General features: G+C 35.6%; 1 protein-coding gene across 1 annotated transcript; it reads right to left on the bottom strand.

Moving 5' to 3' along the window:
* Positions 1-21,488: 21,488 nt before the first annotated feature.
* LOC100023460 (olfactory receptor 10G7-like) lies at positions 21,489-22,504 on the bottom strand. Its single transcript, XM_001370078.3, has one exon. It carries the CDS (start codon positions 22,502-22,504, stop codon positions 21,563-21,565), a length of 942 nt encoding a protein of 313 aa, XP_001370115.2. The 3' UTR covers positions 21,489-21,562.
* Positions 22,505-27,873: the final 5,369 nt, after the last annotated feature.

The raw sequence follows: 27,873 nt of genomic DNA on the forward strand, positions 1-27,873 counted from the left end.
GCTCTTTCCATTATCAATTGATTTCATAAAGTTTATTAAGTTCTTATTATATACCAGGAATTGTGAATCAGTTATGTTAATACAAAGTCAAAGAAGAGGGAGTATCTATCTTGTAGATAAGAGTATTTCCATGGAAAATCAATGTATACTCTTTCCTCACCTTACTTGCACTCTTATTTTGAAGTCCCAAAGGGTAAACAGTACCTTGGAAATTGTGAAGTTATGATGGAATACTATCCTTTGGTTTGGAGAATCAATTCTGTTATGTGATATTTGTTTCTATTAATATTGATACAATAGACTTAATTCTCAAAAAAAGTTGTAGAAGAAGAGTTGATATTCGATCTCCTTCTAGAAAAATAGGTGGGCACTCTTACACAAATACTCAGTATGAGAGGGAGAGTAAGAGTTAAAATGATATTTTTTGGGACAGTTTGATGACTCAATAAGCCAGGCCTAGAGATCCTGATTTAACCCCAATTTGCTAGTCCTTATTGGTCTTTTGTCTGGGATTATACACAGTACTGATTCTAAGATGTAAGTTAAGCCTTTTAATTTTTTGATAAGTGCCATCATAGTAAGGCATATCTTTTAGAAACACACAAGCCATGGCATAACTCACAATTCCTGGAAGTAGAAGTCTTTTATCCTCTAGAATTCCCAAGGAGCTCTATGTGGGGGTAATTCTCTTCTGTGAAGGCTGTTCAGCTGGGCTCCAATGATCTGCCCCTCTTTTAAATTCATAGCTGGTACTTCTCTCTGCCACCAGAGGTGACACCCTATGAAGTTGTCGCCTTCTTCAAATGATGGTTTTTCCATCTCCATTTGTTATTGTTGAGTCTCTGCACCCTTGATGTAGAAAATTTTTTTGTTCTTAGTCACTGCAAACCAAAGGACACTGCAATTGTTCCCCACAGGACTCTTATGGCCTCTGGACCTTTCAAAACATCACAAAGTCAACTATGGGCATTTATATTATCAGATGTTCATTTAACTAATATTGAGAACTAACAAACTATAGAGATTATGGGACAATGTCTTCATGGTCACATGAAGCATCGACAGAAGACAGAACAAGTAGCTAAACACAAGTCTCAAAGTCAAATTGAAATCATATTCACATTCCATAACAAGAAATGAAGACTTGTTAAGTCTTCACCTTCTTCTTGTTCAGCAGTCAATTGGGGAACACATAAATCACACAGTAAATAAAATAATGAAGCTGGAGTTAAAATGACCTGAGTTCAAATCCACCCTTAGATGGTTACTAGCTCTGTGACTCTGAGAAAGTCACTTAACTTCTATCTTCTTCAACTATAAACTGTAGCTAATAATAATGCCAAACCAGTGAGCTTATTGAGAAGATCAAATAGAATCAGAATTATAAAATTCATGGCACTATAACCTGGCACATATTAGAAACTTAATAAAGTCTGCTTTCTTTCTTTTCTTCCTTCATCATCATCACATAGTAAAAGCATGACTAGAAGTTGGCTTACCTCAAGTTTCCACATGGTTGACTAGACTCAGTCTATATGGCAGGACTCTATCCTAATTCACCCACATTTTAGCAGTACACACAGAAGACATTCAAGGTTTTGCTGGGGAAAAACTAGAAGCTGGAGAAAATTGAGAAGAAACCATGAAGAAGACATTATTTTGGTTGAGAGTTTATAGAAACAAGAAATTCTAAGAACAGTGGTAAGGAATGAATTAATTCTAGGAACTGGTGAAAGTCCCTACAAAACAACTAAGATAAAGACTGCAGTGTCATTGGACAATAGACTGTCTGAATGGAATATGCAGTTTATTTGGAACAGGTATTCAAGGACCTAAAATTCCAAACAAAGGAAGATCTTATTTAGAAGGGAGTAATAAGGAAATACTTTATTTTAGGAAAATCACTCAGGAATCTGGGAAATATGATTTGGGAACAATTAGAAAGCAATTATAATAGTCTATGTGAAATTAAATGAAGGATGGATGAGAGATGTTGAAAGGTAGGAATGATAACACACCCCCATGGAAGAAGATAAGACACAATATTGGAGAAAGCACAGCACCTTTATAGATAGCTATTTACACTCAGAATTAAATCAAATAAGAAAAATATCATGCTCAATTTTCATCACCTCATAGATTCAGAATACAATGAAATCAGGATCTAATGTTGAGCAAGCTATTCTGAAGGATTATCCTTCCAAGGCTTCAGATGGGTTTCCTCTTCATAAATCTCCTCTAAGAAAGGATCTGTTTCTCACAGTTTCCTACAGAATACCTGAACAATTTTCTTTACTTCATTGTATATATATATATATATATATATATATATATATATATATATATATATATATATATATTTAAGATCCTAGAAAGGAAAGTTTTGTCCCTATGATCTGAGACCTGTTGATTCCATGTCTCTCCTCAATGCCTGGAGGGCTGTACATGAGAGCCAAGTATAAATATCAGAATGATATTTTCTTTCTTACCATTTCATATCCTGACCATAACTCATTTCTGGGCTTCTCAGACCCCAAATTTGAGTGGAGGGTCAATGCCCAGCTCTTTCACTAAAATTCAGTGGAAGGAAGAATTACCCAAATCCCTTCAAATTCCTATTTCCACTTTGGGGTTTAATCAATCCCACCATCCTGAATTGAAATATGAATCACTTGTTCTTTCCAAATTCTAAATTCCCCTCAATTGTGAGAAAGTTTTAAAATGACAGAATCTTTGATTCTAGCAATATGGACATCATCTAGTTGAGTATTAATATTTTTAGACACATTAATTGGCAATGTAAAGAAATAACTGAATTGTTAGCAGCCTAATATTGAGATAAATTTAGAAATCTAAAAAGTTAGTGGAGGAGCCAGGACAGTACCAATCACAAGGTCTCTTTATAAATTAATCCTCTTTTTGCTTAGCACTACTGAATTCCATATTAACTTTCAGATCCATTTGTCAATATTGGTTAACTTCTTGTAGAATAAAAAATAAAAAAAAAAACACAATGATGTTAAACCTGCCTTTTTTTGAAGAAAAATAAAGCAACAGAGAAGAGTCAGAATGAATGCCCAAATAAATTACCACTCTCTCAAGAAGCATAGGGATATAGGAGATCTTTGAAATTTGGACTACAAAAATGTATATTTTAAACTGGTAGAGAGAGAGAAAAAAAACAATAAAAATTATTCAGTGATATGAACATCAGAATCATTCATCATTGAGTTTATCATGGACCTTGGCTTTTCTATTATTAATTCAATATATCTCTAATAAAAGCTTTGCTCTAGAAAGGTAGACCAAGGATCATCATTAATGTTTCTTAGGAATAAGCTGTTAACTTTTATGGCTGCTAAGTTTACAAAGTAGTATATGGAGAAAGTAACTGAAACAAATGGTACAAAGGACCCTGGTTCAAATCCTACTCATTTATGGAAGACACAGGCAATCCTGTTGACCAGGAACCACAGAAACCAAACCAAGAAGAGTGTGGATTTTAATTTGTTTATATTTGTCTTTTCTTAAGCTTTCTAGGGTTGATATTTCAAATTACATTCATTGATATACTTCATTGTTCTACATTGGGCCCACAAAATACAAGCCCTCGTGTGTTTCTCTCCTCTTCCCTAAAAAGATTTTTTTCCCTAAAAAGGAAAAAGAGGTTAACCTTGTATAACCCAAAGAACTGGGCATTATAAGCCTGATTTTTTCCATTTGATAAATAAAGATTCCAGGACTCTGAAAGGCTAAGAACATATATAGGAATCTGAGTCACTGAGACAAGCACTCAGGGCTTATGATCCTGATTTCAGTTATTCTTTCATTGTATGCTTCTATAAATTCAAAGAAAGTAAACAAGAAGAAAAATGGGATTAAGGACTCACCAGACTCCCTACCTGATAGTCTGTGATGAGGCAGTGACATCTGTATTTTGCCTAAGATTTCTGTAATTTTTTGATAATGATGTACCCACTTTTCTTGGCATCCTTAAATGAATTGTTGAGAATTCCATCAGCCTCACAGTGAGAACACTAATAATTTTTCCAAATTTTGACTAAAGGTTTTTGAAGTTTCATAGACCTCCCTGGTCTATGAAGTGTTTCTATTAACTGTGGTCTTTGGGCCAAAAGGCTCAAAATAATTAACTTATAAATTGTGCCAGAGTTTAATATCCAATTAGATAGCTATATCTATCTATAAAATGAAGGAAAGGAAACAAACTTCACATTCTCTGCCTCTTTCTGCTAGTCAAAAGTTATCTATTCCCCCCACCAATTTTCATTATTCAGCAATCTGATAAAAATATTGTGTGCAAGCAGCAAGTAAAAGAATTTGGACAATATTAATCCCCCAATTGGAAAGGATGGTTTTTGCCAGATGACATATGTAAGATCACAACTGATATCACAGTACAGAAAAATGGGTTCTCTGGTAGTGAGAGGCTTTAAATTGGAAAAAGATGCCCCACGAGATTTTGTTACTTTGAATCCCTGAGCTCTGTCTTATGGTGAAGAAAAGAATAAACAATTGAACATTTGATTTTAAGTGCACATAGAGGTATGGTCTACATTTGTTTCCCCATCTTTTCATAAACATAGTATTTGATATATGTGAAGAGAGTTCATGTCTCTTGGTACTGGACATTGTCATCTTCAAAGAACATTTAGGAACATAGTTCTGTTTGTTTTAAAGAATTCACTGCATGAGTTCAAAGATGGTCCCCATCCCACAGTGTAGTTCACAATATCTCTGGGAACTCATTCTTTACTTTCTGAAAGATTGTTCCTAAATTATTTTTAAATGCTTATACTTTAGGTCCTACCTGCTGGGAACTTCTTTGCAGAACATGGGAGAGGATTGCCAAAGCAAGTTCCAAGACAAAGAATGTTGAGGAACCTCTGGGAATTCAACATTGAATTTTTCTTTATGCTTTTTCTATTTTTCCATTTCTTTTCCAGGTTGTCAGTTTTCTTTAGATTAACCAGGCAAAAATAAATAAAAGAAAAATTTACAACGTCAATAGGCTACTGAGAATAGTTGAGCAAAATGGCATAAAAGATACTTAAACTAGGAAAAGCTGAAGAATAACATTTATCAATCAATTGAAAAAAGAAAATTATGTATTTGTGTAAAGAAGCCAGTATCACAAAAATTGTGAAATTATAGAATTTCAGATTTGGAAGGGACCACAGAAGGCACTGATTGCAACCTGTATCTGAACAAGAGCCCCTACTACAACCTATTTCATATATGAACTTTGCTCACAGGACGTCAATGAGGAGGAGAGGAAGTACACTGCTTTCCAGACAGAATTTACCCTTTAGAATTATCAAGAAGTTTTCCTTATATCGACCTTAAATTTACTTCTTTACATCTTATGTGCACTGCTCCAATTTCTATCCTTTGAGACCAAGCATAATGAGGCAAATCTCCTGAGGCATGATAGACCTTAATATTCTTGAAAGCATCTACCCTGTCCTCATTAATTCTTCTACTCTTTAATTATGCCTTCCTTCCTTCCTTCCTTCCTTCCTTCCTTCCTTCCTTCCTTCCTTCCTTCCTTCCTTCCTTCCTTCCTTCCTTCCTTCCTTCCTTCCTTCCTTCCTTCCTTCCTTCCTTCCTTCCTTCCTTCCTTCCTTCCTTCCTTCCTTCCTTTCTTCCTTCCTTCCTTCCTTCCTTCCTTCCTTCCTTCCTTCCTTCCTTCCTTCCTTCCTTCCTTCCTTCCTTTCTTGGAATCGATACTAAGCATTGGTCCCAAGACAAAAGAATGATTAGCATTAAGTAATTGGGATTAGGTGACTTGCTCGGGGTCACACAATAAGGAAATGTCTGAGACCAGATTCAAATCCAGTATCCCTGATCTTTAGCCCTGTCTTCCTAACCACTGAGACACCTAACTGCCCCCTCCACAATTTTTGCTAGTGAGTCTCATAGGACATGTACCTGAGGCCTTTCAACATATTAATTTGCCCTTCTTGTATACTTTCTAAGTCATCAATACTCCTCTTAAACTGGCCCACCTCAAACTGATAATAATATTTCAGTTCTTTTTTGTTTATTACCATATATTGCATGACTATATCTTCCTTAGTTCTTCATGTTATGGCCCTACATTAATGTAGCTGAAGATTGTGTTACATTCTTTGGCTGCCTTATCATTGTACTTACTCATACTGCTCCATATGTTCTAATGTTACCATATGTTCTAATAAATCCCAAGGTCTTTTTTTATTTAACCTTTAATTATGTCTTATACTTTTCCCTAAGCATTGGCTCCACTGTAGAAGAACAATAAGGGCTAGGTATTTGAGGTTAATTACTTACCCAGGATTGCACAACTAAGAAGCATCAGGCAAGATTTGAACCTTGGAACTCCCATCTCTAGGCCTGGTTTTGAATCCACTGTGCCACCCAGCTGCCCATTATAGTGGATAGCCTCAATAAAGAAATAAAAGATCAGATTATTGATTGGGAATGAAAATACATGGGAATGAAAGACAATTTGTGAGGAGAAAAGTTAAACAGTTAACATTAAAAGAAAACATGATTTCTATATAGTCAAAACATATTGATGTCATCTCAAAGACAAGAAAAGTAGAGGAAACCTAAAGATTATGAGCTTCCAAAAAGAATACAACAAATGAAAAAATCATGAACACCATTATGAAAGAGATAATAAGGCTACCTAGAACTTTTCAACACAGAAAACAGCTTGCTTATAAAAAAATCCAGAGAAAGCCTCCAAAAAAGATTACTATGATTCAGGTTTCAAAATACATAATGGTAAATTTTAATATTTACTGTGACAAACAAAATGTTCTTCAAAGAACCATGAGAAAGGTCAACAAACACAAAGGAAAGAAAATTTAAATAACAGAAGAATATTCTGCATTCACCAGAAACTATAATGGTGGGGGTAGTGTACATAATATCCTGTCTATAATAAATCAATTGTTTTTGAAGTGATGTTACAGAATGTATGGCATTTAAAAGAAGTAAAATAGAAAGGAATATATGATGTTCCCTGATAAATCAAAGGCAAACAGTGAAGGGGAAACAGCTCACATAGCCTCTCAGGAAGAAGGCAGACTATAGGGGAATAAATAAAGAAGCAAAGGGAATAATTGAAAAGAGGAAAAGGAAGAAAGGCAACTATCTTATTTCAGTGATAAATATCATTAATGAATGTTCCTATGACAAAAAGGAGATATTCTATAAAGGGAAATGGGGATCTTACAATAGGTATTATTTTCAAGCATTTGGTGCTTGGAGAAATAACTCATCTTGCTTCAGGAGGAGGGGATTTAGGGGCAACTCAAGTCTTGAAAAATGGGAGAACATTCATCCACAGGGGTAATATTTTCAGACAAATAGGGAGAAAATGACCAAGGGAAAAACAAAGATGGAGAATAAACTACATAATCAAGGACACATGAAAATTATTATCATGAGGCAATAACCTATCTACTACAACCACAACCTATCTATCACATATTTTTTTGTTGTTTGGCCATTTCAGTCATGTCTGGCTCTTTGTGACCCTATTTGGGGTTTTCTTGACAAAGTGATGGATTGGTTTGCTATTTCTTCGCCAGATAATTTTAAAGATTAGAAAACCAAGGCAAACAGGGTTGTTATGCAGTGGCACATAGCTAGTAAGTGTCTGAGGCAAGATTTGAATTAAGGAAGATGAATTTTATTGATTCTTTGCACTTTATGTACTGTGTCCTCTAGCTTCCTATCACATGTAGTAGTCAATATTTCTAAAGGTGTGGCACTACACGAATAATGGTGATGATAGTTATTGTGAGGATCAAATGTAATAATATTTTTAAAACACATAAAATTTCTATCACATAGGAGGCAATATACAAATGTTTAGTCTCTTCTAGTTCCCTATTATGTTTACAAAGGAAAGAGAGGAATTATTTCTCATTTGAAAAAATAATAATATTAGAGACTAGTGGAAGAAAAAATTAACCCAAATCTCCTAACTTTAAATGATAATGAATTAAATAATACAGTAAATTGAAAAAGAGATATGAATAAAATCTCACAACCTGTTGCCTTAAAAAAAACACATTAAGTAAATAAAGATATACACTGTTTAAAAATGAGGAATTACAATTAATGTTTTCTATGAAGTTAATCTTTAAAAAGTTAATATTGCTATAATACAATCAGAAAAAGAAAAACAAATTCACAACATACATCAAAATTAAACTGAATATAATCAGAATGCATTAGCATTCAAATTTAAAAAGAAAACATTAGCTGAACAGCAAAAACAAAATTAGAACACAACAGTGAAATTAGATTTTTGATCTCTCTCAATTCTCGTCTACCTGTAGGATAACAAAAGGGTAACTATAGAACTGCACCACCTGGGAGATTTTAGAACTAAAATATTTATGACATCTAGATGAAATTGCTAAGGAATATACATATGTCTCAACCACATGAATTAAGACAGATATTATAAGCATACATAAGAGAAATGAATAAAAATACATATATTATAGACTGTAATGCTATAAAAAGATTCAATTCAGGCACCACAAACAAAAGACACAGACTAATGCAGAGATTTAACAATGAAATCCTAAATAATTGAGTGAGTCAAAGATTAAATCATAAAATCAATGAATAATTATATTAATGATACTTAAAATGTAATGTGCTAAAGTTTCTAGTAAATTTTAAAGCAATTCAGAAGGAGATAGAAAAAGGGGGATGTTTTATAAAGAGATAATTTCTTATATTTTGAGTATGTTGAGGTTAGCATACCTACAGGATATCCAGTTCAAAATATCCCACAGATATAGATGTATAACTGTAACTCAGTAAATATATTATACTTGCATATATAAATATGAGAATCCTATGAGTAGAGCTGATAACTAAACTGGTGGAAACTGATGGGATCAACAAGACAAAATGAAGTGATAACAGAAGTGGGGGACACTCACAAATATTGGGAATCACTTGGATAAAAATCTAGATATACAGGAAGAGAAATTGATTGATTGAGAGTGGCAGTGGATGGGTAGAAGTATAAAAGTGTAGAAATGGTTCAAAAAAGGAAAATCTGCCAATTTTTAAAAAGTGGTAACTTTGGGAAAAAAGTTTCAATTGAATAATGACCTTGGAATGTAAATTGCAAGATTTATCAGGGAGAAAAAGAAGAGAATCAGGACAGATCATAAGTGGCTTTCTTAATGAGATTAGCCAAGAAGGCAAAGCAAGATATAGTACAAAAGCTAGCAGGGACAGTATGACAGAACAAGCAATTTTTTTTAAGGATAGGGAGACATGTCCATATTTATAGGAACCAGTAGATGGAGAGTATAGATAAAAGAGTCAGAATGATTTTGAGAGCACTCTGATGGAAAAGGCAAGATGGGAAGGGATAAAGAGTACATATAGGGATATTGATCTTAGGAAGAGGAAGAGCAGCCTCATACAATGAGACCAGAGTAAATAAGGAGATCATAAGGAAAGACATCTGAATTGTTTGAGAAAAGGACATGGGGAAGAAGGGATCTCATTGGATGATTTCAATATTTTTGAAAGTGTTCAACCAAAAGGAAAGGGGAAAGTAGTTCCACAGGAGGCTTGAAGAGAGAAGAGAAGCTTTGACACAGTTCTGGATAGTGGAACAAATTTGGAATGTCTGCTTGTTGCTATGTGTCCCAATGGTATTAGAAAATTATTAGAAGTAGCTAAGTATACAGTGGACAAAGAGATAGACATGGAGATAAATATGGTCTCAGACAATTATTAGATAGGTTACTCTGGACTAGTCACAACATCTGTCTTTTGGTGTACATAATAGCACCTACCTCACAGACCTATTATATAACATTAATTTTTTTGCAAATAATAAAGTATTATATAAATGCTAGCTTTTATTGTTGTTGTTATTAATGATATAAATTTATAGTGGACCTGGTCAGCATCTTTTTGAGATTTCCTATAATTTTCTTTTGAAATTTTATCTTCTGACTTAGAGTCAATACTATGTTTTGGTTCTAAGCCAAAAGAGTGGTAAAGGCCAGGCAATGGGGGCCAGGGGGGTGTCAAATAACCTGTCTAAGGCCGATAGGAAATGTCTGAGGTCATATTTTGAACCCATGACTTCCCATATCTGAGTCTGGCTCTCAATCCACTGAGGTACCTCGCTGACCCCATTTCCTCTAACTTTTAACCACACATGAATTGAACCAAAAAAGATAGTAATAAGAGTGATTGAGACTTGGAGTGTAGCAAAACATCATTAGTAATAGGACTAAAAGAAAGAGATTTGAGAGGAAAAGACTGAATATAATCAAGTTGGTTCTCAAGTAAATGACTTTAAAAGGGGAAATGCATGTAGCCAATACAGAGATGATAGTCTGGGAGAAAAACAGAAAAGTGAAAAGCAGAAGTTTTAGTGAAAAGTTTAGACATTGGAAGACACAGGAAAAGATGAATTGATAAAATATTATGATCAGATAAAGAAATTCCCGAGTTTCTGAATATAGAATTAGAACACTTGTGAGTGATAATAGAGAGATCAAAGATATGATTATCTTTGTGTAGCTGAGATAGAGTGGAAAAGGATGTCAAGAGAATAAAATAGATTCAAGAACTAGTAAGTTCTTGCAAAAACTTGGGAAAATTCTGAGAGTATATATATAATATATATGATTTTACAAATGAGAAAACTCATTGATGAGAAGATAGAGGTTGACTTGGATAGAGACATGCAATTAGTAAATGTTTGAATCTAGTTTTAAACTCTTATTTTCCTGACTACAAATTTAGCACTCTATCCACTATCTAGATCCTCCTCAACTATCTCCTACTTGATGCTTTTCTAATGATGATAAGAGTCTTCCAATTTTAATTTAAGAGAGAGGTGGCAGTTGCTAAGGGCTAGTTATTTAGTACTGATTTGGTGTATATATATGGATAGATGTAATTTGGCTTCTAATATATTCTCCTAACTTCTTCCATTTTATAGGCAAATTTACCCCATTCACATTCATAGTTCTGATTTCTAAATGTGTATCTCCCTCCTATTTACCCATATCTTTTTTTTAACTTTGTCCCTTCTTTGTATTTGTGATTAATTTGCATTTTTCTTTTAGGCTTTGCTTGTAGTTTGTTTGTTTTTTTAATTAATTTACTGAATCAATTTAGAACATTATTCCTTGGTTCCAGGAATCATATTATTTCCCTCCCTCCCCTCACCCACCCTATCCTTAGCTGATGCACAATTTCACTGGGTATTACATGTGTCCATGATCAAAACCTATTTCCATGTTGTTGGTGTTTGCATTAGGATGTTCATTTAGAGTCTAAATCCCCAACCATATCCCCTCAACCCATGTAGTCAAGCAGTTGTTTTTCTTCAGTGTTTCTACTCCCACAGTTTTCCCTCTGAATGAGGATGGTATTTTTTCTCATAGATCCCTTCAAGTTGTTCAGGATCACTGCATTGCCACTAATGGAGAAATCCATTACATTTGATTATACCATAGTATATTGGTCTCTGTGTACAATGTTCTGGTTCTGCTCCTTTTTCTCTACATCAATTCCTGGAGGTCATTCCAGTTCCCATGGAATTCCTCAAGTTTATTATTCCTTTGAGCACAATAGTATTCCATCACCAACATATACCATAATTTGTTCAGCCATTCCCCAATTGAAGGGCAGCCCCTCATTTTCCAATTTTTTGCCACCACAAAGAGCTCAGCTATGAATATTCTTATACAAGTCTTTTTCCTTATTATCTCCTCAGGGTACAAACCCAACAGTGCTATGGCTGTATCAAAGGGCAGACAGTCCTTTAGTGCCCTTTGGGCATAGTTCCAAATTGCCCTCCAGAATGGATCAATTCACAACTCCACCAGCAATGCATTAATGCCCTGACTTTGCCACATCCCCTCCAACATTACTTACTTTCCATAGCTGTCATGTTAGCCAATCTGCTAGGTGTGAGGTGATACCTAAGAGTTGTTTTGATTCACATCTCTCTGATTATAAGAGATTTAGAACACTTCTTCATGTTTTTATTAATAGTTTTGATTTTCTAGCCTATACATGTCCCTTGCCCATTTATCAATTGTAGAATGGCTTGATTTTTTGTACAATTGGTTTAGCTCCTTATAAAATTGATTAATTAGACTTTTGTCAGAGATTTTTGTCATGAAGATTGTTTCCCAATATGCTGCTTCCCTTCTAATTTTGGTTACATTGGTTTTGTTTGTACAAACCCTTTTTAATTTGATGTAGTCAAAATTATTGATTTTACATTTTGTGATTTTTTTCTAGCTCTTGCTTGGTTTTAAAGTCCTTCCTTTCCCAAAGATCTGACATGTATACTATTCTGTGTTCACCTAATCTGCTTATACTTTCCTTCTTTATATTCAAGTCATTGACCCATTCTGAGTTTATCTTGGTGTAGGTTGTGAGATGTTGATCCAAACCTAATCTCTGAAACACTGTCTTCACATTTTCCCAGCAGTTTTTTTATCAAACAGTGCAATTTAGTCCCAAAACCTGGGATCTTTGGGCTTATCATAGACTGTCTTGCTGAAGTCACTTACCCCAAGTCTATTCCACTGATCCTCCTTTCTGTCTCTTAGCCAGTACCTAATTATTTTGATGACCATTGCTTTATAGTATAGTTTGAGATCTGGGACTGCAAAGCCTCCTTCCTTCACATTTTTTTCATGATTTCCCTGGATATCCTTGATCTCTTGTTCTTCCAAATGTACTTTGTTATGGTTTTTTTCTAATTCAGTAAAAAAGTTTTTTTGGTAGTTCAATGAGTATGACACTAAATAAGTAAATTAATTTACGTAGGATTGTCCTACCCATAAGCAATTGATGTTTTTCCAATTGTTTAGATCTACTTTTAATTGTGTGGAGAGTGTTTTGTAGTTGTGTTCATATAGTTCCTGTGTTTGTCTTGGCAGATAGATTCCTAAGCATTTTATATTGTCTAGGGTGATTTTAAATGGAATTTCTCTTTCTAATTCTTGCTGTTGAGATGTGTTGGAAATATATAGAAATGGTGATGACTTATGCGGGTTTATTTTGTATCCTGCAACTTTGCTAAAGTTGTTGATTATTTCAAGTAACTTTTTGGTTTTTTCTTTTTCTTCTCTAATTGCTACTGCTAGTGTTTATAGTACATTAAATAATAGAGGTGATAATGGGCATCCTTGTTTCACTCCTGGTGTTACTGGGAATACTTCTGGTTTATCTCCATTAAAGATGATGTTTGCTGATGGTTTCAAATATATAGTGCAAATGATGATTGCTGATGTATTTAAGTATATACTGTTTATTATTTTTAGGAAAGGCCCTTCTATTCCTATACTTTCTAGTGTTTTCACTAGGAATGGGTGTTGTATTTTGTCAAAGGCTTTTTCTGCATCTATTGAGATAATCATGTTATTTTTGTCGGTTTGCTTGTTTATATGGTCAATTATGTGGATGGTTTTCCTAATATTGAACCATCCTTGCATTCCTGGTATGAATCCTACCTGGTCGTAGTGGATAACCCTTGTGATGACTTGCTGGAGTCTTTTTGCTAGTATCCTATTTAAGAGTTTTTCATCTATATTCATTAGGGAGATTGGCCTATAGTTTTCTTTCTCTGTTTTTAACCTGCCTGGCTTTGGGATCAGTACCATGTTTGTGTCGTAAAAAGAATTTGGTAGAACCCCTTCTTGGCTTATTCTGTCAAATAGTTTGTATAGTATTAGGGTTAGCTGTTCTTTGAATGTTTGATAGAATTCATTTTTGAATCCGTCTGGACCTGGGGATTTTTTCTTTGGGAGTTCTTTGATGGCTTGTTCAATTTCTTTTTCTGATATGGGGTTGTTTAGGTAATTTATTTCTTCTTCTTTTAGCCTAGGCAATTTATATTTTTGTAAGTATTCATCCATATCACTTAGATTGCCATATTTGATGCCACATAATTGGGCATAGTAGTTTTTAATGATTTCCTTGATTTCGTCTTCATTAGAGGTAAGGTCTCCCTTTTCATCTTGGATACTGTCAATTTGGTTTTTTTCTTTCCTTTTTTTAAATTAGACTGACTAGTACTTTGTCAATTTTATTTGTTTTTTCAAAGTACCAGCTTCTAGTCTTATCTATTAAATCAATAGTTCTTTGACTTTCCATTTTATTAATTTCTCCTTTGAGTTTTAGGATCTCTAATTTAGTCTTCATCTGAGTGTTTTTAATTTGTTCACTTTCTAGTTTTTTAATTTGCATGCCCAATTCATTAACCTCTGCCCTTCTTAATTTGTTTATATATGAACTCAAGGATATAAATTTCCCCATGAGTACTGCTTTGGCTGCATCCCATAGGCTTTGAAAGGATGTCTCACCATTGTCATTTTCTTCAATGAAGTTATTAATTGTTTCTATGATTTTTTCTTTAACTAGCTGGTTTTGGAGAATCATATTGTTTAATTTCCAATTAATTTTTGATTTATCTATCCATGTACCCTTACTCATTATTATTTTTATTGCATTGTGGTCTGAAAAGGTTGCATTTATTATTTCTGCCCTTTTGCACTTGTTTGCAATGATTTTGTGCCCTAGTACATGGTCAATTTTTGTGAATGTACGATGTACTGCTGAAAAGAAGGTGTATTCCTTTTTGTCCCTATTTATTTTTCTCCATATTTCTACTAACTCTAGTTTTTCTAAGATTTAATTTGCTTCTCTCACCTCTTTCTTATTTATTTTTTTATTTGATTTATGTAGTTCAGATACGGGAAGGTTCAGATCTCCCACTAGTATAGTTTTTCTATCTATTTCATCCTTGAGCTCCTCTAGTTTCTCCTTTAAAAATTTGGATGCTCTGCCATTTGGTGCATACATATTGAGTGCATATATTTCCTAGTTGTATATATTGCCTTTTATCAGGATGTAATTACCTTCCCTATCTCTTTTAACTAGATTCATTTTTACTTTGGCTTTGTCATATATCATGATTGCTACTCCTGCCTTCTTTTTATCATTTGATGCCCAATAGGTTTGGCTCCATCCTCTTACTTTCACCCTGTGCGTATCTACCTTCCTCATGTGTGTTTCTTGCAGACAGCATATGGTAGGGTTTTGGATTCTAATCCACTCTGCTATTCGCTTGCGTTTTATGGGTGAGTTCATTCCATTCACATTCAGAGTTATGATTACTAGCTGTGTATTTCCCAGCATTTTGATTTCTACTTCTGGTCTTGCCTTTTCTTCTTTCACTATTTCTTTCTATACCAATGTTTGTTTATAGTCAGTCCCCTCCCATTCCCCCCCTTATTTTACTTCCCATTCTTCCCCCCTCCTTTCTTATTCCCTCCCTTATTTTCCCCTGTAGTCTTTTTAAAATTTACCCCCTCCACCCTCTCCCACCCTTGTACTGCTTCCCTCCCTACCAATCTGTTTTTTACCCTTCTACTCCCCTATAGGGCACAAATCTTTTATCTTCCCCAATGGATTGGATTGTTCTTCCCTCTTTGGCTCAGTTTCAAAGTACATAAGATTTGAGTATTTCCTATCTCCAACCTCTTTACCCTTCCAGTGTATCGATGTTCTTCCCCCTCCTGCCATGAGCTTCTTTGTGACATATCAATTTACCCCATTTGTTTCTTTTCCCATTTCTTTTAGTCATAACCTCTTTTCTTTTTTAGCTCTAGTCATGTATATATATACATACACATGTATATGTATTTATGCATGTATATATCTATATACCTGTTTATGTCTTGTCCTTTCATCCTATGCAGTTTGTTACTGTTCCCTCTAAGTGTAATTCTTCTAGTTGCCCATGTGATAGCAACCGTTTTAAGAGTTACCAATGACCTCTTTTCTTATAGGGATACATATCATTTTAACTTATTTAGTCTCTTAAAATTTTGTTGTTGTTGTTGTTGTTTTCCCCTCTCTTTTTTAATTACCTTTTGATGAGTCTCTTGAGTTCTGTGTTGGACATCAAATTTTCTGTTCAGGTCTGGTCTTTTATTTCTGAATGCTTGGAACTCTTCTGTTGTGTTAAATGACCATACTTTCCTCTGTAAGAATATAGTCAGTTTTGATAGGTATTTTATTCTTGGTTGTAGACCTAGTTCCCTTGCTTTCCAGAATATCATATTCCATGCCTTTCGGTCCTTCAGTGTGGATGCAGCCAGATCCTGTGTTAACCTCACCATGTTTCCATGGTATCTGAATGGCTTCTTCTTGGCAGCTTGTAATATCTGTTCTTTCATCTGATTGTTTTTGAATTTGGCTATAACATTTTTTGGTGTTGTCAGTTGGGGATTAAATACAGGGGGTGATCTGTGCATTCTTTCAATCTCCACTTTCCCCTCTTGTTCTAGGATCTCAGGACAGTTTTCCTGTATAATTTCCTCTGGAATTATGTCCAGGCTTTTTCTTTTGTTGTGGTCTTCTGGTAGTCCAATTATTCTTAAATTGTCTCTTCTTGAACGATTTTCTAAATTGTCTGTTTTGTGAATGAGATGCTTCACATTTTCTTCAAATTTTTTCTTTTTTTTTTTGTTTTGTTTTATAGTGTCCTGCTGCCTTGTGAGGTCACTTCATTCTAGTTGTTTTATTCTGGTTCTTAAAGATTGGATTTCATCTCTGGCTTTTTGGTCTTCTTTTTCCTTCTGGTCTGATTTTCTTTGAAGATCGTCTGTCATCCTCTTTGCCTTGTCTTTCATCTCCTTTGCCTCATCTTTCATCTCCTTTGCCTCATTTTCCAGCTGGTTGAGTTTGGCTTTCAGGACACTATTTTCTCATTTTAGTTCAAGTGCCTCTGTTTCCAGATGACTTATCTTAATTTTTAAGTTCTTTCCCCAATTGTCTTCAGCCTCTCTTAGTAGTGTTTTGAGTTCTTCCACAGCCTGTGTCCAATTCGCTGGGATTTCTGGTTTATCATTTGCTGATCTCTCCCCCTCTGTTCCATTTGCTGAGTAGTAGCTGTCTATTGTAGTTTTCTTCTTTTTCTGTTGTTTGCTCAAAATCACCCCTTCTTTACTTCCTGTATTTGTCTGTGCTCTTGTTCCTCTCATTTTTTTTTGTTTTTTGGGGACTTCTATCAGTCTTCGCTCTTGGAGCTTTAACAGAAGATCTCTTGGTGTAGTCTCTGGGGCAGGGTTGTTGGGGGTTTGAGCTTCCCTGTCCTCTGAGGGCTTTTGATTGGCTTAAAGTTCAGCAGTCAATGAGGATAGGTGGGGAGCCTGGGCTTTCCTACGTTCTGGAGACTTTTGATGGAATTAAGTACAGTTTGGTTGGGCTGGGTTTACTCTGAGTTTTAACTTCCTGGATGGCTGAAGCAAATATGGAGGATCTCCAAAGCTCTGGCCAGGCTGCCAGGTCTATGCTCCTTCTAGGCTGCCATCTTGACTCCGCCTCTAGGTTTCTGTTTTTTCAGAAGACCCTGCTCTCTAAGAGGGGAGAGGTCATGGCCTCCCTGGGCTCTGAGGGTTCCTGATGGGATTAGGTTCAGCTGGTTATTTCAGAAGACCCTGCTCTCTAAGGGGGGAGAGGTAGTGGCTTCCCTGGTCTCTGAGGCCTCCTGATGGGATTAGGTTCACCTGGTTTGGACCAAATGAGCCCTGAAGCAAAAAACCTCCTTCTCCACAATCTGTGTTGAATGCCCGGAGACTGGCCCAGGTTACTTTCAAGGTAAGCTCTTTGGAGCAACCCCTTTGCCGGCCCTGAGGTTTCTGTCCTTTCAGTAGCTCTGAGGGCTCCTAATGAGATTGGGTTCAGCTGGTGCCCTAAAGCTGGGAAATCCCGTGAGACTCAGATGGAAGGACCCAGCCAGGGGGCTATAGGCTTCCCCCTTCTCTCTGTTTCCCTGCCTTCTGTGTTGGGCATCCCGGAGACTGGCTCAGGTTGCTTTCAAGGTGAGTCCTCAGAGCCCTGAGGTTCCCGCTGCTGCCGTGGGCTCAGCACTCTGGGTTGGGGGGGATGGGTCCTGGGACCTTCCTTCTGCCTACCCCTTAGATCTGAGTGATCTAGGGTTCTGGCTTTTGAGGGGGGCATACCTTTTGATCCAGGTCCAGGAGGAGGGTTCCCCAGGTCTATCCTGTTGTTCAGCTTAAATTTCGGTGTCCTAGGAGCACTCAGTTTGTGATTGGCAAGGAAGGGTTTCCAAGGTCTGAACTTTCGCTGCTTCTACACTGCCATCTTGACCGGAAGTGCAGATGGATAGTTTTAAAGGAGTACTTATCCCTTCTGAACTGAAAGGGAGAAGAGAAACCTCACTGAGCTTAACCTGTTGTGATCCCTCATTGATCTGAAGAAATCAGATTAGTCATCCTTCCTCAAAAGTAGTAGATAGATTCTTTTTCCCCTTTTGGGGAAGGCAAGAGACTATCCACCCAGAAGATTTTCCATTGATATCTTCAAAAGCTGTATCTCTCTATATTAGGAAATTATACAAGCCTAACTCCACAATGGTCCTCAGAGACCCAGGTCCCCAGACCTGAGCTCTCAACCCCTGAAGGGAATTAGGTTGAAAATAGAAATAGGGACTTCCTACTTTTCCCTGTTCTCTAAATCTACCAATTCTGAATCTCCAAACAATACATAGATCTTATAAATTATAGAAGAACTAAACATCTCATTCTTCAAATGTTCTGAGGGAAAGGAAACAGAAACCAGAGACTGAAGGAGATTTCCTCTTTACCTTTCAGCTCTAGACATTGATCCAAGTTCACTTTCAGAGGAAGTTGTGCTTCTCTTTATCTGTTCCCTCCCTCTTTGAGACCTGTCAAGCTTTAGTTCCTGATTCCCTGCCAGTACAATGCTTATTAGCTATGTCACCCTTAAAAAGTCACTTAATATCTCAGTTTCACTTTCTCCACCTAAAAATGTGGATAAGAATAACTATCACCCAAGGTGGTTACAAGGATCAAATAAGGCAATATATTCAAATCACTTTGAATATCTTAAAGTGTTACATTAATATTAATATTACTATATTTAATAAACCTTTATGTAGCATGGAATTTGGCATTCATTATAGGCTTCTTTTCTGTGTTTAAGAGTTTCTTTGTTAGGTCTAGTGATAGTACAAAAAAGCACAGGAGTGCATACAAGATTTCATAATAAAATTTTATCCTTAAAACATTGTTCTAATCATGTGCTACTCTACCTTCTTCATTAACTTTGTAAGGATTAAAATTCAGAGACCAGCTGTAGATTAATAATTTTATTAAATCCTAAATAGTAGGAGGAAAAGAGGTACTTAGCTGGCTAATCTGTAGCCACCATTTTGGGTCTCCTCACTATACTCATTATGGATCCAGTCAGCATCATCACCATGCATGCCAAGTCCTACTTCCTCATTGCCTCACCTTTATAAAGTCTTTTCATCTCTCACTAACTCTCACATATTACATCTCAGGAACCAACCATAGTTTTCTAATTTGCCTGGGCCACCCAGGGGGGCAGTGCCTGGAAAATCACGCTGCTGTCTCCCAATATTCTTGTCTACCTTACTCCATTTTTCTGGCTGTTGTTCTGCCATTGTGACTAAATTTATGCATTTATTTTCTTTACACTGTCTTTGCTTCTGGCCTGAGTTCAAACTCACACCAGGTACCCATAGTCAAAAAGGTACCTAGCCTATTCTAAGCAAATTGAGAATGTGCCAAAAGTAGCTGATGGATGACAAATTATTCTTAGATTGTATCTTATTAGATATTTTTTGAAAAAAGTATTATATACATAAACACATATATGTAGATTTCTTAGAAGAAAATAGAAATAGAAATTGCCTTTATTTTTTTAAACCCTTACTTTCTGTCTTAGAATCAATACTAAAGATGAGTTCCAAGGCAGAAGAGTGGTAAGGGCTAGGAAATTGGGGGTTGAGGCATGCCTAGTGATGTGACACAGCGAGGAAGTATCTGAGGCCTTGTTTGGACTCAGAACTTCCTGACTAGTCTTGGCTCTGTCCTTGAGCCATTTCATTGCCCTATAAATTGCATTTATTTTTATCTATTTTGTAATAATTTTTTTTCTTTTTTCAGTGCCTGCTTATATAAAAAATGATTCAAACCCATTGCTTATTATCTTACTCGATGCTCAGTTGATGCACTGTGCATGTGAACTTTGGAATCTACTGTATATTCTATAACTAGTTTCAGTCTATTAGTCACCCGGAATTTTGTATTTCTGTTTGCTTACTTCTCCCTGCCTAATGACTAATAGTAGAAGAAACACTTGAATGGGGGCTCAAGTTGAGAGCATTTGATAAAGATATACAAACCTTTTAGGGGTAATCTAGATTTCTAAGGGGAGACATAGTCAGCTTCGCTCTCAGAAAGTGAAGTTTGAGTACTGATAATACCAGATTAAAGGGCTATTTTTTTATGCCAATAGAAAAGTCCTTTGGAGACTGCCTGCTCTTTGAACCAGTCATACCACTGCTGGGTTTGTACCCCAAATAGATAATAATGAAAAATACTTGTACAAAAGTATTTATAGCCGCACTCTTTGTGGTGGCAAAAATTGGAAAGTGAGGGCATGCCCTTTGATTGGGGAATAGCTGAACACATTGGGCTGAAAGGAATGATGAACTGGAGGAATTCCATGTGAACTGGAACAACCTCCAAGAATTGATGCAGAGAGAAAGGAGCAGAACCAGGAGAACATTACACAAAGAGATGGGTACACTGTGGCCCAATTGAATGTAATAGACTTATATACTAGCAGGAATGCAATGATCTAAGATGATTCTGAGGGATTTATAAGAAAGAACGCTATCCACATTCAGAGGAAGAACTGTCAGAGTAGAAACACCGAAGAAAAACAACTGCTTGATCACATGGTTTGAAGGGGATATGATTGGGGATGTAGACTCTAAACAATCACTCTATTGTAAATAATAATATAAAAATAAGGCTTGATCAATGACACATGTATAACCCAGTGGAATTACTTATTGGCTCTAGGAGGGGGATGGGAGGAAGGGAGGGAAAGAACATGGATCGTGTAACCCTGGAAAATATTCTAAATTAATTAAATAAATACATTGAGAAAAAAATGTTCTTTGATTGGTGGCACTTTTAATTCTTCCTAGAAATTCACGAATTAGTCAGATTTAATTTCAGTAATTTATTTCTTTATAGACTTTATATCCTTGTTAACTACCATCTATATGAAGGTAAATTTGAAAAGGGTAGAAAGAAAATTAAGATATGAAGATGTTGGTCATGGAGAACTGTATAGGAAGAAAGCAGTTTGCATTAATAAATATGGATTTATAAAATGTATGACCAAATTCTCTAATTTAATCTATTATATAAACATAGACAGCAGGACTGTGAAGGAAACTTTGAAATCTAGTAGTCTACATCTTCCACATATATTTTACAGATGAGGAAAATTAGTTCTATAGAAGAAAACTCAAGATCACAGACTAAATTGGTAGCAAAAATTTAGATATCAGAACTATTTCTACTATCCTATGACACAAATAAACCATTCATAAAAATTCCAAACATTTATTTTATTGAAAAAATAGCTCACCCATATCTTAATTAATTTGTATAGAGTTTCTGTGATATTTTAGTCTAAGCAAAGCTGTTTTCACCTCTTTGTTCCTCAATGTGTACACTATGGGATTCAGCAGGGGTGTGATCATTGTTTGAAAAATAGCCACAATCCTGTCTACAGCATGCATGGAACCAGGCCTTAGATAAATAATAAGACCAGGCCCAAAGAAACAAAGGACCACAATGCAATGGGAAGCACAGGTCTGGAAGGCTTTGTGTCTGCCTTCAGCTGTACGGATCTTCAGGATAGCACGGACAATGGACATATAAGAAAGAAAAATCAGGAAGCAACATCCAGAGGCCACTATGCCAATGTTTACAAAAATCACCATCTCATTGACTGATGTGTTGGCACAGGCCAATTTGAGAATGGGTGGTGCATCACAGAAATAATGCTGGATTTGATTGGGGCCACAATAGGACAGGCGGAAGGTCAGAGCAGTCTGGGCTGCTGAGTGGATAGCACCACTGAGCCAGGTCCCTCCAGCTAGAATGGCACACATTTTTCCACTCATCATGGTGGCATAGCTGAGGGGGTAAGTGATGGCCAGGTAGCGGTCATAGGACATGACTGTGTAGAGGAAACACTCTGTGCTCCCCAAAATGTGAAAAGAATAGAGCTGGGCCACACAACTTTGAAAAGAAATAATACCACCATCTGGGGAAAAAAGACCCATAAGTATCTTGGGCACAGTGACAGTAGAGAACCACATATCAATGAAGGAAAGGTTGGCCAGGAAGTAGTACATGGGAGTGTGGAGATGAGAATCCACTTTAATCACAAGCACAATGAAGAGGTTCCCCACCAGAGTTAGTGCATAGATCACTAAGAAAATACCAAATAAGACAGTACTTAGTTCTGATGGATGGGGAATCCCCATAAGGATGAATGTGGTCACAAAGCTCTGATTATCTCTTTCCATTTGGACAGTAGAATTCTTCCCTAAAAGGGATTAAATTAAGAAATTTACAATAAAATAACAAATTAACAAATTACTTAACAAACACTTTTTGATCTCAATGAACTTACATTATATTGGGGAAAACAATATATGCATGGAACCTAAATATAAGATATATAGAAAGTGCAAAGTTCCTGAAGTATTCATTGCACATAGGGTAATGTATTTGTACTTTATCTCTTCATATATACTAAAGCTACAAAAGCTTCAATATCAGGAAGATGATACTAGAAAAGGTATGGCTTCCAAGAAACTTGGAAAGATTGATTAACTAATTATTCTATATTAGAAGTGAGTAGAAGAGTAGAATATTTATATAAAAAACAATGAAAATTTAATAGTGGGATTAAATTTCAGTGTGGACCAGCTGAATTCATCTGTAGAAGCATGTGCCAACTATTTCCAGTCAATCACATGGAAGCTTTGGGTGACAAGGTTAAACCACCAAATTGAGAATGCTTTTGTTGGCTGATAATCTAGAACTATTAATGCCTTGGAGAATTTTTAAGAGGAAGTGAGCTCAGATGCAGTGATTTAATTCATTCTAGCTTCTAATACTGTCAAAACAATTCAGTCACTCACTCTGAGATTTGAGGAGGAGTAGTTTATAGTATCCATGGGACAATAAGTACATGACATCTAAAATTCTGCCTAGTCAACTTGAGCCTGGGTGTTCAAGCTGTCTCTCTCTCTCTCTTTTTTCCTTTCTTTCCTGATCTTAGGAGTATGAGTAGCTCTCCAGAGTAGATATAGCCAGGATTGGAGATGACCTTGCAAATCTAAAATATCTTCTAGCATTCCAAACTTCTTTATGATAGAGTTGTTTGATGACCCAGAGAGAAATTGAAAATGACCATCAATAAGAGAATAGGGCCCAAACTGCTAAGTTTTAATGTGAAACAGAGCAGGAGTTTGAATAGTGGAGAACTAAGTTAAATCTGAAGACCTGTCAATTGTTCCTTGTTCTAAAGAGGCTTAAGTATAAGTCTCCCAAGAGAGCATCATAATAGTTTTAAGTGACTGAATCCTTTTTCAAGTTATTTTGTCAATGCACTCAGTAAGTCTGATGTGTCTCTTAGCATTTCTTTTCTGGGTAGAAAATAAATTTCTATTCAATGAATGATTTACATTTTACATTGAGTACCATATTACTCTCCATTTTGGAAAGACTCAAGACATGAACCAAAAATTTAATTGTCTTTTTTTAAGTAACCCTTGATTTCTTCCTTAGTATCAGTTCTAAGAAGAGGCAATTGGGGGTAAGTGAGCCTTGCCCAGGATCATACATCTAGGAAGTGCCTGGGGCCAGATTTAAACCCAGGTTCTCCCAACTCTAGGGCTGGCACTCTATCTACTATGCTATTTAGATATTCCCCCAAATCAAAGTTTTGAATAATTTTTCTTCTGGAAACTTAGGGCAGACATTGAAGAGACTAAAGTAAATGAGAAATGCAGCCTAAGTCCTCATATTAGAAGTCAGGTTCTCCAAGTAATAAACCTGATCTGGACCACAATCCTGGTTTCTCTTATTAGACCCCTTGGTCCTAACAGTGGCTCCTTAAGATTAGATAAAAAAACAATTCTAAATGATTAAAGACTGCTCATCAATTCCATGACCAAGAATGACTTCCTCCAGAAGACCAATGATACATTTTCCTTTCTGAACTTACTGGCCTAACCCCTCCTCATTGTGGTAGGTTAGGTCCCTAAAAGGGTGGATGTTTCTACTTTCAGAGTCCTATGGAGAAAATTGAGAGGGGTTAGTTTACTTACACTAGCTCAAGAACCCCCACTGGCATGCTTCCAATTAGGGAGACTGTTCTTTAGCAAAAACATTTACTAACTGGCATAGGTAGCACCATAGTTTAAAAGTTTTTTGCTAGACTAGATCAAGCTACATGCTTATCCACTGCATAAACTTTCTGTTGTGTTTGATTGCTGTTGGATAGTGTTAGGAATCTCCTCGGAAATGTTGAAAATATTGCTGAATAGTTCCAAGCAGGTCATTCCATCTCTTGATTTCTGCTGCCAAACTGGAAGAGGAGGGTCACTCAGTCATTTTGATCATCTCTAGTTATAGTGTCTCTTTTGTAAAAGTTGATCCATTGGAATCCTTGAGCTTGCTTTTCCATGGGTGGATGAAGTTTTTTTTTTCCTAGTTTTAACTACTGGCTTCACTAGTTGGTACTGTGTTCCCTTCATTTAGAGGACTTCAGTTGGGTTCATTGGCCAAATCACTGCTCATAGTGGCACATTTGGTCCACTGAGGGTTTTTTGTTACTATTTTTAGGATCCCATGGACAACTCTGAGAGTAGCTAGCTTCCTAACACTACCTCATAACCCCCAATTGGCAATTTTAAAAAATTTTTGTCTTATTGTTTCCTGATAACTTGTGGTTTCATTAGCTTCTATTTGTCCAATTCTAATTTTTAGGAAGTTATTTTCTTCTTTGAGTTTTTGTGTTCCCTTTACCTTTTGACCAATTCTACTTTTAAAGAGATGTTTTCTTTAGTAATTCTTTTTTGCTTCCATTTACATTTGGTCCAATTCTATTTCATAGGGAGTTGTTTTCTCCAAGGTATTTTATACCTCATTTTTCTTTTAGTTTATTCTAGTTTTTAGGGAATTTATTTTTTTCAGTGAATTTACCCCAGTATTCAGTTTTCTGTTAGTTCTCTTATTATTTGGTTTTAAAATTCTTTTCAAGTTATTCTAGATATTCTTTTGAGACCTGACATCCTTCCATACTTTTTGTTTCCATACTTTTCCTTTGATGCTTCACATATTTTGATATTGTCATCCCCTTATGAGTTTGTATTTTATTCTTCCTTGTCACTAAAGTGACTTTCTATGGTCAGATTTAAAAAAAAAAACTTTTGCTCATTTTCTAGTTGTCCCCCCCCCATTATCTTATCTATTTGTTGTTGTTGTTTTCTCTGTTCCTAGGGTAAAGGGTACATTGCTCCAAGCTTACAGAATATTCCTCCATGGTACTTGGGGTAGGACCAACTGCCTTTATTCTTTACTGTATGCCTATTGATGAGGTGGCCCTGCTGGTTTGCTCAAGAAGTTTGTAGCTATTTTTTTCCAGGTATATTCAGCACCCCATGGTTTGACTTTCTCAGTGGCTCAGCTCTTAGGTTGTTAGCTACCTACAGATTGGATATAAAAGTAGTCTAACCCACTCTTAATTTAATCCTCCTTTCAGGCTCAAAAGTTCTTTCCTTCAATGAGGCACTTTATTTTTCTTTAAGATAATAGATCTCAAATCAGTCAGTTCTACTTTTCATATTCTCTTCAGTATCTTATACAGGTGATTGGCTAGGGACAAAGGTATGAAAATCTTCTTTGCCCTAGAGGCAAATTCATTGTAATCATTCAATGTAAATGAAAAATTCAGACCTCAGATTCCCTGTAGTTATATAGTTATTCCATTTACATCTGGGTGTTTCCCTTTATGTTTCAATGTCTGTCATATACATATATATAGTATTTTATATTATATAAATAATTTTATAATATACAATGATATAATATTTTGTATTATATAATTACAAAATATGATAAAATGTCATTTATATACTCACTATTATATGTTATGATATGTATTATATATACATACATATATAATATGTATAATATACATTCTATATACTATAAATAGTATATAGCAACTCTGACAAACCTTTTATAGATTACATGCTCAAACTGTACTTTCAAGCCACCTGTGAGCCACCCATGTTACCCCAGAGAGTGGAAGGGATGAAGTACAGTGATCCCTCATTTATTGTGGGAGTTATGATCCAGAGATTCCTACGATAGGTCAAATTCCATAAAGTATCAGGGTTGTATTATATATATATTATGGCTTTATAAACCCTTCCCACTCTCCTATAAAACTTTTCCACATATGGGCACAGTGCAGGAGAGCACAGATTGATGCTACAGTCACTGAGCCAATCAGCACCCAGGATACAAAACATGGTGCTGTGGTTTGTTGCCTTTCATTCCATTAACCAATAGTGTCAGTGTTCAATCTCATGTTGGCAAACATGCAAGTAGTAGTGGGTACTCCATTTCCATTGCATACAGTATGGTATTCATTCGCAAAATCCTGAGATACAGTTAAAACTCTGTGATACAGAATTAGATATATTTTTTAAAAAACCCTGTAATACATTAAAGCCATGATAAGTGAACTAAGATATAATGTGGGACAACTGTACTCGCATTGGGCTGCTGAACAAAGGGATGGGGCATGCAAAAAATGTCCTCAGGCATATTAGAGAAGAGGAATAGAGCAGCCCCCTCCAACAAGCTAGGGCATGTGTGCCATGCCATTGCTAACACAAGTATACAGTAATCATAGAATAAAATATATCATAATATGTTATAATTATACTTATAAAAATTTTATGATTCTATAAAATTTGTTTATATTAAAATATAAAACATTACTTAAATAATAAACATGTTAAATATTTAAATATGTATAATTTATATTCATGTATTTCCATTATTTCTATATTATGCATAATTTTAGTATATATCTATCAATAGATATAGATTTAAACAATTATCCAAATACTTAAAGTTAAGCACACACACATTTATATGTATAGAGACAGAAAGACAGAAAGGGGAAAGACACAGAGACATAGAGAGAAAGTCAGAGAGAGGCAAAGAGAGATAAAGAAAGAGACAGAGACATATACAGAGAGAAAGATAAAGAGAAAGAGAGAGAGAGAGAGAGAGAGAGAGAGAGAGAGAGAGAGAGAGAGAGAGAGAGAGAGAGAGACCAACAGACTGACAGAGAATTTTATGAAAAGTTTTTGAGGTTTTTGCATGAACATTATATTCTGGAAACATTATTCCTTATAATACCTGAAAAGAGAACAAGGGGAAAGTACCAATCTATCTTATTTCCAAAGATACTGAATTTAACACTTATTTTGAGGAGAAAATTGAGAAATGTGGAATGAACTCAATGGTAACATTTTCTTCCTTGATGCAGTTCCTACTATTGAGATTAAAATTATTTTGACTAGAAACTTTTTCATAATCAAAATATTATCAATTGTTACTTTTATCAGTCATTAGCATTTCTCCATACTACCAATAAATCCCAACAGCAAGAGATGGAAAGAGATAGCCTATAAAATAAATGTAGAAAATATAAAATATCTGGGAATCTATCTGATGAGAAAAATCTAGGAACTATATGATCACAACCACAAAATACCTTTCATAAAATGAAGTCAGGTCTAAACAATTAGAAAAACATTAATTACTCATGAGTGGGGCAAGCCAATATAAAAAATGACAATTG

The sequence above is a fragment of the Monodelphis domestica genome, chromosome 4 (genome assembly GCF_027887165.1).
Source record: "Monodelphis domestica isolate mMonDom1 chromosome 4, mMonDom1.pri, whole genome shotgun sequence".
Taxonomy (NCBI): Eukaryota; Metazoa; Chordata; class Mammalia; order Didelphimorphia; family Didelphidae; genus Monodelphis; species Monodelphis domestica.